Source organism: Drosophila albomicans, chromosome X (genome assembly GCF_009650485.2).
Source record: "Drosophila albomicans strain 15112-1751.03 chromosome X, ASM965048v2, whole genome shotgun sequence".
In the NCBI taxonomy this organism is placed as follows: domain Eukaryota; kingdom Metazoa; phylum Arthropoda; class Insecta; order Diptera; family Drosophilidae; genus Drosophila; species Drosophila albomicans.
In genome coordinates this window covers 22,910,350-22,924,820 of record NC_047627.2, presented here as the reverse complement: position 1 = coordinate 22,924,820, position 14,471 = coordinate 22,910,350, and the positions used below count along the sequence as shown (strand labels likewise).

At 40.3% G+C, this 14,471-nt stretch overlaps 1 protein-coding gene across 3 annotated transcripts; it reads right to left on the bottom strand.

The window, feature by feature from the left end:
• Positions 1–405: 405 nt before the first annotated feature.
• On the bottom strand, positions 406–13,010 carry LOC117577817 (peptide transporter family 1). Of its 3 annotated transcripts, none has more exons than XM_034262750.2 (6): positions 12,880–13,010; positions 12,683–12,816; positions 5,825–5,903; positions 5,526–5,754; positions 4,114–5,467; positions 406–4,054 (listed from the first exon to the last, which is right to left on the bottom strand). In XM_034262750.2, exons 1-6 carry the CDS (start codon positions 12,959–12,961, stop codon positions 3,563–3,565), a joined length of 2,370 nt encoding a protein of 789 aa, XP_034118641.1. In that variant the 5' UTR covers positions 12,962–13,010; the 3' UTR covers positions 406–3,562. The 3 variants fall into 3 exon arrangements, with proteins under 3 accessions (XP_034118641.1, XP_034118639.2, XP_034118642.1); XM_034262748.2 differs by having other exon boundaries at positions 12,683–12,821; positions 12,880–12,985; XM_034262751.2 differs by lacking the exons at positions 12,683–12,816; positions 12,880–13,010 and adding an exon at positions 11,545–12,034.
• Between the last annotated feature and the right edge of the window lie 1,461 nt (positions 13,011–14,471).

Here is a 14,471-nt window from a genome sequence, read left to right as displayed (position 1 = left end):
GGTTCCCATTGGCTCCAAGTTTCGGCAGTCATCGATTCGATTCGACTTACTCTCATCTGAAAGACACAGCATAGAAATAGGTTAATCAACTGATCGAGAAACTTTTCTTTTTCTTTTCTTTTTTGTTTTGGGGGAGTTTTGTAATATTTCCTCGCTGATCAGAAACAGAGAATTGCGAACATTCTTTGCCCCAATTTTAATTTTCATTCGTTTCGTTAGTTTTTCTCAACTGTCACGCGATGTGTGAACATTTATGCAATATTTTCATAATTACAAGCTTTCAATTTGTTATAATCTCAACTTAGCAAACCAATTGCCAGACTCTAGACACATGTCGAGCAACAGGTTTGCATTTAATTTTCTTGTATTTTTTTGCTCATAATTCGAAAATTGTGACAGACTTGCTGTTACGAAGCGTTTTCGAAAACAATTTCATTTCTTTTCATTTGTTTTTTTTTTTCAATTTTTTTTAATGTATATTTTTTGTTTTATTTTTTTCTTTTCTTTTTTTTTAATTGTTTTCTGTTTTGTTTTCTTTTGCATTAAGTGCACACATCACGTACAACAGTTAACCATTTATTTATTTAGTGGGGTTTATTAATTTATTGGGGGACTTTAAGTCAGCTCCACAATTCTCTGACACAGCCAAAGAGGAATTCGGTTAGCAAATAATAACTCACCGATTTGCAGTCTTTTAAAAGGCATTAAGTAACGGGAATTCAGAACTGCTCTGGAAGCAACTTGTTGAGTTAGACAATAAAATGAGGAGTTTATGAATTTTAGGCGATTTCAAAGTCGATAACTGATTGCCAATTTTCATGACTGCACAAATTTTTGTTTGGGGGGTGATTGAATGGGAAATGTTGAAATTTTGCTGAAAGATCTCTAGAAGCGTTTCCTTTACTTGTACACACGCATACGAACTCATGCAGTGGCATTTCTTCTCGTCCTTTCTTCTTCAGTTTCCGGATTTGTTTTTCTTTTTCTGGCTTCTCCAAATATACTCGAAATATGTGGCAATCTCTGGCTTTCTCTTTACGCATTTTCTTCACTCTTACGATTCTGGCTTTCACATTTCTTCTTCTTGGAATTTATTGATCTTTTTATTAGGTTTTGGCTGGCTTCTTCAAGGTGACAGTCGAGGCAGCGACACGGCCGAGGCTAAGAACTCGAAAAGAGTAATTCAATTATCGGAAAAGGTATTTGAATATGCCAAGGGATAGGATGAGAGTTAATGAGTGATTAGGATGACACTTTTATTTCGTTATGGCACTTTCGTTGCTGTATTATATTTAGGATAGTTAGGATCTTAAGATCGTATTGAAAATATGTTGTTTTCATTGTTGTTTCATTCGAGACAAACTCGGAATTATTTATGGGAGGTCTCTCCGCGACAAGCGACATTACCACAAACTTGTGTGTGTGTGTTGTGTATGTGATGTTGGTTCTGTGATCTGTAGCAGCAGGAAGAGCGGAGCTAGGAGCAGACGCCGAGTCCTCGCTCGATCCGTCGATTTATTCGCTTTCGATTGATATTCACACTTGTTCAGCGTGCGTCTCGTTTAATTTCGTTTATTTCGTGTGTGTTGTTTATGCGCTCATTTTCGTGCAATTTCTTCAGTATTGTGTTGTTTTTTCTTTTTTTGTTTTGTTGCATTTCCCGCTGGCCGCGCTTCTATGGCTATCCTGCTTTAGCCGCTCGAGTCGCACACCCTTGCCGAGCGAGATGGACATATGTGTGTGTGGTTGGCAAAAGAGAGAGAGCGGAACGCACGCTCTCTCCGATTGCGCGCTATTGCTATCTCTCTCGCTTACATGTGATGCCACCCACGTACGAGGGAAGTATGTTGTTACGCTTCATCTCGTGTATGCTTCGAAGGTGGCACCAAAAGCAAGCACAAAGTATCGCGAGTATAAGTTTCATTTTTCATTTGTCCACCTCGGGGCAAGTGTCTCCAACATAAGCGTTTTCCTATAAGGCGGCGGCCAGCTGAGAAATGCAATCGTGATTGATCCTCAGCCCTCAACTGCGACATCCACGTCCAAGTCCACGTCCCGCTGCGTCCGCCCTGGGAGAGTTTCCCCTCCAATGAGCCGACGCCACAAACTGGGAACCCGGGCACACACACACAGACACATACACAGTGGGCAACTTACGTGTCGCGGGAGCCTTAATTTCTGGTTGAAAACAGCTTCAGCAATTTATGGAATTGATGGATGCGAGTGGATGCAAATGGAAACTTCCCGAAGGAAAGTCACTGGGATGTGATGATTTGGCATATACAAATTTTTCGGCAACTTGAGACTGCTCTGCTTTCACTTCTATTCAATTTTGGAACTTCTTTTGATTTCTGCACAAGCAAAAAAAATATTAACAAAAAAACTGCACTTTTTAAAAAGAAAATTTAGAAGCTGCGGCCGTGTCGCTGGCTGAAGAGTTCTCAATCGACTGTGACCGACGATGTGCGACGAGCGACGATGTCGACTCGTTATCCTCGCAGTATCCTTGGCAACAGAACCCAGACCGGACCAGAATAGGGACCAGGTAGACGACGGGGTGAGTCGACCCTTCGCCTCGTTTTGTTTCCTTAAGCCGGCTCTTTGTTCCTTATTCTGCATTGCAGCTGCATGTTTTTCTGTTTTCTTTCTGGATATTTCCAGTTTCTTTTGTTTGCACTTCCAGGTAGACGGAAACTGAAGTTGAAACTGATAACTGTAAGAGCCTTATTCCGCTATTCATTTGTTTCGCTCTACAGGCTGTTCCTTCAGTGGGCTTCGGATTTTATGTGGTTACTGTTGGCAATGCCGTCAACGTTGAAATTGTATAAAATTCTGTTTCTGCTCCTGCTTTCCCACGAACAAAATTGCATTCATTGCATTTTTTTGCGTAAAGAAGTTATACACATTTGCATTCATTGTTTTCGTGTATAGTCTTTGTTTAACAATTTGGGGTTTCTTTTCACATTGAAAATAGCTGCGTTTAGTTAGTTGCCAACATCTTTACACATAATGCGTCGCATTTGCGATAAACTCTCTCTTAAACTCCTTCCCAAAAGAATGCCATCACATTAATGAACATTTAGTATTTAACTATTTTGCAATTAGTCGCAGCAATGGCCTTCCAAAGTGGGCGATCGTGCGCAGTGGTTGCTAAACATATCGCACAGCGCTGCCTTTGCCTCAGCCGCGTTGCCAACCACATGGAAACACATGCACAAAGTATTGCAGCCATGTGGCAACACATGCACAATGTATTGCAGCCATGTGGCAACGCTGGCAACGCAGCTGTGCAGCCCTCGTTACTGTATAACGTGTTACGGTTACATTCAAATAAAATAAAGTTAGTTTCAACGATACAACAATGTTAACAAATGTAATTACATAAATAAAAAAATATATAAAACCAAATTGAACTTAAAACAACTACTAAAAAAAAACAAAATAAATGTATGTACATAAATAAAAAATAAACTTAAATAGCAAAAATTGAACAAATAAAAATGATTTTAAAATAAATAAAAGATTCGTATACATACAATCGCAATTGTGACTGTATTGCAACTTAGGGTTCAGGACTAGCATCGAAGGCGGCATTGCGATAGCTCCCTTGACCATCGATGCCATGATGGACTCCACCTTTAGCTGTTCGTCCAATTTTCGGAATATGTTTATACTCTTGCTCATTGACATCAGTTTCGTTCTCTTGCTGCTGTGAGCAGTCCGTGTACTTATAATTGCGAGCGAGGAACAGAAAGAGTAGAAGATTGACCAGCATCAAAATGGCAAAGAGCGCAAATTCCGCTGACTGAGATTCAACAAACTTGACCTCAGCAATGACCACAACAATCATGTTGCCAATGGCCACCGAGAGCAGCCAACAGGCTTGCAGTACGGCTTTCATGCTCACAGGCGCTTGGGTAAAGGAGAACTCGAGTCCAGTTACGGAGAACATTATTTCCGCGGCTGTCATCACAATAATCTGCGGCAGCTGCCACAGAATTGACAGCGTTGGGGCGCCACCTTCAGTAGGCATCACTTCCAGCAGATTGTGTTGCTGCAAAAGGCGCGTGAGTTGTGAATTGAAGAAACTTTTTTATAGAGTGATCTACTTACGTAGCCATCCTCGGCATTTCCCTGCACCAGCAGATTGTAAAGCCTACCGCTTTTGGCCTCGAAGCTTGCTGCCCGCTGCCCGTTGATATCCAATTCGCCATGGCCAAGCGCAACCTGGTGGAGCGTCGACAAGTTGCTTGTGTCCAGGGGAATGCTCCTCGAGAGAAGCACTGGACCCTCGTCCATCGGTGTGTTGAGGAGCGTACGAATCAGCGGTGATCTGGATGTGTGTTGATCGTTGCTCACATCTTCGGCGAATTCATTGAGCGCATCCTTGGCCAGAAAGTAGCTGACTGACTTGCCCGGCTCCAGTCGAACTTGCCCCTCAATACGGGGGCACTTGCTACTCAACTCCGCCGACTGCGCTGTGAAGACAAACTTCAACTCTGTGGGCTGAGGCACATGCAGACCAAGTGCGTTCCACATGCTCAGTGGCTCAATGCTGTGCTTAGCTGTTAATCTCTCAAGGTCTCCTCCTTCTCCAGTCGATGACAACGCGCTACTGAAGTCATAGCGACACGGCATGCCGTTGTAGAGACGCAGGTGAGTTAGATTTGGGTTAAGCGACTGCGACTGTTGTTCCAAACGCATTTCCAGAGCAGCCGAGATGAAGAAGCCAAACGAGGCCAAGAGCAGACCAATCGAGAGCTTCTGCAGCGGTCGCCGGATGCCAATGCGAGCGAGCAGCGGATAGACAACATAGTCGAAGAGGGGTATGAAGGCGAGAATGAGCAGCGGATTGATCACCTGCATCTGGTCGGGCTTAATCTCGTAGCCCCAGACAAAGCCGTCCATGTGGGTGGCCTGGAATGTCCAGCGCGATCCCTGCTGATCGGACAGCGCCCAGAAGATGGGGAATGGCACATAGAGCAGTAGAATCTTCACCAGACACTTTGTCTCATGCACCATCTTCTGGCCAACTACGGGCGTGGCATAGTCCAAAAAGTGCGCCATCCGCTTTTCCTTGCGATTCTCTCGCCATCCCTTGTACGCGCTCGTTATGCACTGCGAGACGCCAAAGATCATGTTGCCCGCCGGCGGCTGGACGCGATAGCGACGCTTGCCGGCCACAAAGATCAGCATCGAGACGACCATGAGGATGGCGGGTACGCCAAAGGCCAGCGAATAGCAATCGTCTTCGCCAAAGCAATGGACATCCGCTCGCAGAATTGGCGTGACTGTCGTCGAGATCATCGAGCCCGCATTGATGGCGAAATAGAAGAGCGAAAAGAACTTGGCCAACTGCATGCTCTGCTCCGGCAACTGAAATTGATCGCCGCCAAAGGCCGAGACACATGGCTTAATGCCTCCCGTGCCCACGGCAATGCACAGAAGTCCCACAATCGTCACAATTCTGCGGAATTAGATGATCAAATTAGCAAGTGTTTACAAAGTACTCGCTCTCTACTCACTTCACTGGCATCCCCTCAAGGGGCACGGCGCCAATGGCCACCACGAGGGCACCCAAGCTATACACCACCGACAGATAGAGTATCGTCTTGTACTTGCCCAGCCAGCCATCGGCAATCAGAGCTCCGAGCAGCGGAAAGATGTAAACCAGCATCGTGAATATGTGGAACAGCACCGTCGATGTCTCCTCATTGTAGCCCAGCTTATGTGTCAGATACAGCACGAGAATCGCTGTGGATATCAAGTGTGTCATTAACAGAGATGGAGAATTTGAAAAGCGGATAACTCATAGTTAACTCACCTCGCATGCCATAGTAGTTAAAACGCTCGCAGAACTCATTGCTGATGATGAAGCCAACTGCTTTCGGATACTCGAGATTCTGTAAACAAGTAAAAGATATCAATTTCAGCTCTTCCTAGCATCTACTTATTTCAAATTCAAAACTACTTGAAATTAATCAATTAAACACAATTAGTGCGAGAATGAAGTGTTTGTATTTCTTCATTAAGCTAAGACACAAGTCATAGCACGCTTTTAACCAGTGCTTATTTGATATAGCTTAAGAATCTCTAATCTCAGTAAGTCTTTATATACATGTATTTCAAATACTTAACACTGATTCAAAACTATTTCAAATTAATTATTAATTACAATTTGACTCGAAACAAAGTGTTATTGGTAAGACTTTTATGTGCTGTCTGTCATTCCAGCTGAAATATACACTTCTGGGAACTTTATTACAAACGTTCGTAATCATATATATAAAAGAAGTAAGAGAAAACAAATTCAGCTCCCTTTTCAAATGCAAAACACATTAAATTAATCAACTAATTAAACACAATTAGAGCAGATAATTTCTTGATTAAGCTAAGACACAAACCACAGCATGTTTTTAAACCTGTGCTTATTTGATACAGCTTAAACAGTTAAAATTCCAGCAAGTATCTATTTATTTCAAATTCCTCACACTTATTCAAATTATTAATTACAATTAGTAACAAAGTGTTGTCTGTCATTCAAGCTGAAATATACGCTTCTCAGAACTTTATTGCAATCGCTTGTTCAGCTAGAGAGGAAGTTGTGCGAAACAATCGTTTTATGAGGCAAAAATCAAGTGCAGTTTAATTGCTTTATTTTCCATAAAAAACGGACAGCGGGTATCTACACATAACAGGTGAACTCAATCGAGCGTAGTTTTTTCTCTTTGGCTTATCAGAGTGTACCCATTTATTAGACCGATTGTTTATGACCTGGTAGCTGGAATTACCCATTAGTAAAACACAAAAACACTTTAGACTGCCCCCAAAAAAGGTTTCCAAATGATCTAATCATCATTGTACTCATTTCTCAATGACTGCTCCTAAGGAAAAGGATGTTTTTTATGTGGTTCACAATTCAATATTCATAAATATAGCTTATAACCGAAAACCGCATTGTAATCGACACTTTTGGTCAGTTTGTCAACCGAGAACCGATCGTTTTAAAAATACACATTATTTATAACTATTCTTAGTCGATGTATGTGTTGATGTTTGTTTTTGCGTTGCACGCATTGTTGAACTTGACTGAGCCGCTATCAAATCACTCAGATGAGAAAGTGCCGCATCATTTGGCCGATGACTTGCCAAATTCTAGACCACTTACCAGACACCTCTATCCGTATCTGTATCTGTGTATGTGTCTGATAAATATATACAACTGCAGATAGGCATCATTCTTTGGGGTAAGGGCATTCAAACGTCATCGTCATCGTCGTCGACGTCGCGTCGCGTCGTCTCATTATCAAAAGTACGAATAATTAAATTGTTATTTTCTAAATTTTCAAAAATAGCAACAAAAACTTGACTGTCATTTCCCATTCTCCGTCTCTGCCTGCTTCTCTGTTGGTTTCCTCTCTCGTTTAGCTGCATTTAAGTAAGTCACAAACAAGTAAGAAAGCTATAGACGAATGTGCTCGACTGTGAGATACCCACTACCCACTAAAAATAAAACTGTGCGGTATTTATTTTAAAATATACTGAATTAATGTACCCCAAAAATACTACAAATATACTAAATGGAATATTTGGTATATTGATTCAGTACATACATACATTCAAAATATACCATAGATTGTATATATACCAGATTTTCAGTTAAATCAATATAAAAATATACCAAATTGATATACCATTAATATACTGAAAATATACCAAAAGCAATAACTGTCCATTTTTGTGGCATTTCTTGTTGGCACAAAGTTTTGCCTTTCTTCTACCCTATGGATAGCGGGTATAAAAAAGTACTTAGAATCGAGTGAACATGTTGTACCCTGTGTGTATTGGGTTCAATGGGTTATATTGCGTCTGATGACGACAACGATGTACATATGTGATTGGTATAGCATTAATCTGGATCTTTTCTGCTAATCGACATCGCTGTAAAAGTATGTTCTTCATCATTTGCAGGGTACTTGCTAGTCTGACAGCTCAAGTCTGAACTCTCGAGAGCGACTCTTAGCTAGTTACGAGTTTAAATAACGAATATGAATGCAGTATTTATATGTAGATTCTCTATAGCGACTCTGACCTAGTGTTTGTTGTATGTATTTACTGACTGGCTTTGACGATTTTGCATTTGCATATGCTGCATTAGTTGGTTTGACAGGGTGGTATAAATGTGTGACAATGCTAACATTAATTCCAGTTTTCGAATGTGGTAAATTGAGTTTAAATAATAATTGCAAAACTATTATCGCTACGCAACTATCGATAGTATAAGACTGTTATCGGTAGTTGGGTATTATATCTACGCAACTATCGATAGTATGTACTGTTATCGATAGTACATGACTGTTATCTCTAGGGTTAAACTTAAACTACCGGGTATCTTCTAGTCGAATAGTACCGCGCACAACGTTCTCACTTGTTGATATTTGTTTTCGCTTTCAATTTGTAAATTTGTTTTGGTGTCGCTGTTTGTTGTTTATTGTTGGATTTGCTGTCTGTTTGTTATTGTTGGTATTTGTCTATTGGCCTATTGGCCAAGGTAAACCGTAAACGGGTATCCAGCTGCAGCTGTTGGCCAACTCAACGCTAGACAAATCGCGAATTCTGCGCACGCAACAACGGTTAAGTTAAAGCCAAAGTCAAGTCCACACCTATTAAAAACACTACTGGAGTGAGTGTTTCTGAGTATGAGTGTGTGTGAGTAGGGAGAGTATTCACACACCCCCCGCTACACACTCTCGATCGATGCGAAAAGTGGATTTTCCAATTGCAAGTGCTGACAAATGTTTTATTTACTATTTACTATTCGCTTTGCGAGTCGATGCAATGAATTGATCGCTAAGAATTGAATTGAGTGTTGAGTATAGAACACATTCAATCTGTAAGCTTCTATCGACCAGGTGCGCAAACTTCTGGCAAATAAGAAATCTTGCTGGAGGAAAGATCAGATCGAGACATTTATCGATCTCCAGAGGTAAACCAACAATAAATTCATCTTAGATCTAATCTAATCTAATCCAATTGCACTCGACACATTCAATTCATACACATATGTTATGCATGTCCATTTAATAGTACAACAAGTGCAATAAACCTGATTTGTGCATATCTAATCATACTGTCCAGATTCTAGGAATCTACCTCAGACATTACAACTCGTATATCATATACTATAATTGCACAATTTTCACACAGTTGAGGGGCACAATGCACGACTGATGGACATACCCGATGGCTAGCACTTAAAAGGGTATTATCAGTTTGCAGTTTGGTAAAATGAATGTATTCAAACTATATAGAACAACAAGATCTCATTTAATACTATAAAAGCAAAGTTGTATTCGTGAATCATGAATCAAAATCAAAACAATTGAACTGGTTTCGATTGAATAACAAAACCTCTCGTATATGTATAACTTGCAGGTATCAGACCGTCGAACACACTCAACTACAGTTTTTTTAATTTCAATTTCAATAAGCAAATCTATTTATAAGCAAAGCACACATAACCTCACTTTCGTGATTGTGACGTCACAGTCTTAAGTGTTGTTGCTTTGTTGTCTCGGCTCATTCGCTCGAACGAACGGTAACACAACGACAAACAGACATACAAACATACTTATTGAGCCGTGTGGAACGCATAGAAAGAAAACTGATGATTTAACCGTGAGAGATCGAAAGCTGCTGCGACTAATTGCCGAAGCGAAGAATGGGAAGAAGTTGAAGGTGAAGGGAAGGCGGGAGCAATGAGGCGCAGCCATTGCGTCGTCTAACGTTTGGCTAGACTTCAAATTACGTACATACATACATACAGTATGTCAAGAAACTCTTTACACATTGAAAAAAAAAACATATTTTTTGACTTTGCATGCAAAAATAACGCCTTTAGTTAGTTTTTTTCAATATTTTTTAATGCAGAACTATTATATAACTAATTTTAAATGAGTATGTATTAAAATAAAAACAAAATAACGAATGGGAAAATCTTCAAGCAACAACAAATGAGTATACACATTTTTGACACTGTCAAGAAAGTCTTTACACAAAAAACTTAAACTACAATATTAGTAGAAGAGTACTTGTTCCGCAGAATTAGTTGGCGGATGGTTTCATGCGAAACGACCTTGCCACACTCTTCTTCCAACTCCTTGGCAAGTGTTCTAGTCGAAATTTGGGGGTTTTGACGCACCTTACACATGATAAGGCGGTCTTCTTGCTTGTCAATCTTCTTCGTTCGACCACTTCCACACTTTGCCTCCAGTCTTTCTTCGTTTTCTGCTCGATTTAAAACATTATAAACTGTTTTTCGGGACACACGAAACATCTCCACTAGCTCCGCTACAGATTTCCCAATTTGGTGATTATAATAAATCAATTGGGTAACTTCATAAGTCAATCTAGCTCCAGGCATATTAAATAATTAAAAAATCAGTTTTTTTGTGACAAGTGCGCAGCAAGATTTCGCAATTGAATGAAAAGGAATGCAAAAATAGTGCATAGTTCAGAAGAATGGATAACGGAAAAGTTTCGTTTTTTCTAAAAATAGAACAAAACGGAATCGAAAAGACAAGTGTGTAAACACTTTCTTGACAGTGTCAAAAATGTGTATACTCATTTTTTGTTGCTTGAAAATTTTCCCTCTCGTTTTTATTTCTGTATATACTAATTAAAAATTTTGCTAAATAATAGTTCTGCATTAAAAAAATGTTGAAAAAAATAACTAAAGGCGTTATTTTTGCATGCAATGTCAAAAATTATTTTTTTTTTTTTTCAGTGTGTAAAGAGTTTCTTGACATACTGTACACACATATGTGGTTAAAGAACTGAGAACTGCCAACTTATGTTTAGCCAGCAGCAGGTTATTCAACTCTTTGCGGTTGTAAGTGTAAATGTACATATGTATGGGTGTGTGTGTAAGTTAGTTATTTCTATGCACTATCGGTAACTGGGTCATCGCCAGTCTATTGCTTGTTGTTCCACAATTCTATTGCGAATCTCTCATTTCAATTTCGCTCGTTGATTAATTCAATCAATTTGCGCGGCAATAAAAGGATTGCCAGGCACGCACTTCGCCCTGATAGTCGTGTGACCAAGGTCAAACACACACACACACATATGTACATTCGCATGCATTGCATGCTTAGATCTGTATACATACATACATACATGTATTTGCAGTTGCATTGAAAATCGAGTCGTCTACCATCTTAAGTTAGGCTTCTCTCTCTCTCTCTCACTGCCTTATGTTCATTTCAGAATGCAGCACATTCAAGTGTGTGTGTTTGTGTGTGTGCGCAGTAGACTTTCTCAATTGCCATCAGAAAGTGACAACAAACAGACGCCGCTACGTCGCTTTTGCTGCTGATTTCTTTTCCTTTTCAAGTTTAGGGCACAGCACTTAAACACAAACACACACACACACACAGACCTGTACACTTAAAGCTTTGAATGTTTGTATGCATGTGTTGGTATGTAATTGCGCAGCATCCATAAGCGATGCGACCGTTTAAGGTAGCGGTACATTAAGCTCACCTCTTGCTGCTTCTCTTGCTTCTGCTTCTCGTTAGTTGTCATCTCCTTTAATTTGCCGCCGACTTCGTTTGCGTTTGCGACTGCGACTGCAGCAGAGGCAGAGGCAGTGCTTGCCTTCTCAACATCGACAGGTTTCATTTGCAGTTGTTGTTGCCGTTCAACAATAAAATTTAATGCACATAAGCAAACAGACAACAGACGGAGGTAAAAATGTGGGAGCGCACACACTCACACATATACACGCACACAGACAAAATTAAGCGCGAATTGTAAACACTAAAAACAAGCAAAAAAAAAACAAGCCTCGCCTCAAGTTCACAATTTGCCACTTGGAATTGGAATTTAATGTGCTGCCAAAAAACGCACGCGCGTGTTGCAATTATTAATCTGTTACAAAAACCACTGGTAGGAGAGGGGGGAGCAACAGTAACGGTCACGTTTACGCCACAAAACAACGAACACCACAAATTCTGGACTGCAAATGATCTGCGACTCTTGTGCAAACTGCACTTTAACCAAAATGCCAGACGAGACAAACGGCAAGAAGAACAACAACAAACACTAGCGCCATCGTCAGCATCTGCGTCGACGGCGCTGTCAACGCAGCAACACCACAACAACCCAACAACACAACAACAACAATCAATGCAAACGAGCAGTAATACACGAAACACTCAGTGTTAATATTTTGGATATTCAAAGCACCAGAGAGGGAGGGGGAGAAACGGGGGGAGGCAACGACCGTCGTATATCTGCTGCTGTGTTAATTAACGTAGATCAGCAGCAGTGTTTTACTCTCTCTCTCTCTCTCATCGGAGGCTGGCTCTCCCTCTCCCCATAGCGTGGTGGCTGCGCACACTCCACTTAGAGAGCTTAGTGCAGTTTAGTTGAGCAGCGCAGTCGCAGTCGCTGCGCGAGAGCGAGATCGAGAGCTTTGGCATTAACATTGTCAAGTTCAATGCTGATAAACGCTGCCTCTGCCTCTGCCGCTGTCTCTATCTCTGTTATCCACTCACTGTAGACAACCTAATTAGCTTGCTTCTACGATTAGTTCTACAGTGCGTTTAACTATCTCAAGACTTAAAGTATGCACATACATATATGTAGATTCACTTTCTGTTAAAGAAGATTCTCTTACCTTAAATCGGTCCTGATCCTCACATTCATTAATATCGGTTCGTGTATCGCTCTCATCGGTGTCGAATTCGGTTTCACTTTCCACTGGTTTTTTTAGTGGATGGCGAACAGCATCTGCTCCTTTTTTAGGCACCACTTTGCTCAAATGATAATGATCGATGCATTATTAAGGGAATTTTAAAGAATTCCAAAACTTACCTTTGGAAGCGTCCGATGTGGAACAAAGGGTCTGATTCAGCGGCCGGGCTTTTCCCAGATGAGCGCATAATTTCTGGTACATTTGGGTCTACAATGTCGAATTTCTATAGTATAATTTCTTTAGTTTGACAGTTGTCTCAGCGACAACCTTTTGGGTTTATAGACTGCAGTTTGAACCTTGATAATCTCTGCATGACTCCGATCTAATCTGTGCGATATTGTCACCTGACCAAAAGGGTTTAATCGCAACCACGGCGCGTGCTGTTTCCACCCTTTCAAGTGGACAAAGTTAAGAGTTATCAACGTTGTTATTAGGAATAATATTACTCACCTTTAGTAGGAAATACTTCACATACTTATATGCAGAATCGTTGAAGTTCAGTTTTCATTTCTTGACCTACACGGAGAAATGAAAAGCAGTCGTATTTTAGAAATAAAGAACCTAAAGAAGTCAACATAAATCTAATTGCTACAATATATGAATCAACTGAGTTCCTAATTCATTCCAGATTATCCAATAAGTGCTTATCAGTATACATATATATTAGAAACTCAGTAGATTTATATGGGGTTTTTCTAGACAGCGATTGCTCAATCATTGGGACGCATTGTGAAGCCCCAACAAAGGGGTTGCAATGTCTCAAGACCTTCTAAACGTGATCGGCTCAGCAATGTGATTTACTTGAACTATATCTTGCTGTTGGACTGTTGCCACAACACTCTAGAGCCATTGTCTTTAGTTTGCAATTGTGTGATCATTATCATTATCATGATCGTTATCGATATTCTATAAATGTGCATGCACTCGTTGCTCAGTTGTAGTTGTAGCTGTAGGAATTTCAGCCTCAGATATGGGCCATGCGCTTCTCTTAATAGCCTTAATAAACGCTGTTACTCAATCCATTCATATATATTCGAATCGAATACTTAATAACACCCTGATGGCGTGCAATCTCAAGTCAAGTCTCAAGTTGGTATCGCCGAGAGCTCATGACCAAATGACAATCGTTGAATCGAAAGCAAAAATAACAGCAAAAAATAAAAAAAAAAAAAAAAACAAAAAAGGAAAATGAAAACGACAACAAAGTGGTTAATAAATCGCTTACAGCACCTAATAACAGTGTCACACAATGCAATAGTCATGTTTTTTACCCATATAACAACGCACACACATCTATGTTTGTGCGTTGGGCGGCATGTGTTAATCTTTGTGGGTATTATTATGGCGTCGCAATCGTAAATACTATTCACACTTATCGGTAGAACGATTAAGTTCATAAAACAAAATCGGTTGTCGCGCAGGGATCGAAATGGAATCGGTTCGAAACGAGAAACGAGTTGATTTGATCGCAATTGATTAAGTAACTGAATGCCCCACCTGATCAAGGATTGGCAAAACTTTAAAGAGTGTGAATATTTATGAGCTAAGGGAATGGAGAGTTGTGTGACATAACCTCACAAAACTCTACTGCGCTGCACACCATAAACGCATCTCACACACACACATATATATATATACTACACTCTGATATCTTGGAAATTATCTAAACTAGTTGAGATAAGCAATGAATTGACACGAAAATATTTAATTA

Bases quoted from the DNA above. Each gene is read 5' to 3' on its own strand.
- LOC117577817 (XM_034262750.2), bottom strand. From the start codon at position 12,961: ATGTACCAGAAATTATGCGCTCATCTGGGAAAAGCCCGGCCGCTGAAT. The intron at 12,817-12,879 runs GTAAGTTTTGGA...ATTTGAGCAAAG, and splicing joins CACATCGGACGCTTCCAAAG to TGGTGCCTAAAAAAGGAGCA. The intron at 5,904-12,682 runs GTAAGAGAATCT...ACTTGTTTACAG, and splicing joins AGGATCAGGACCGATTTAAG to AATCTCGAGTATCCGAAAGC.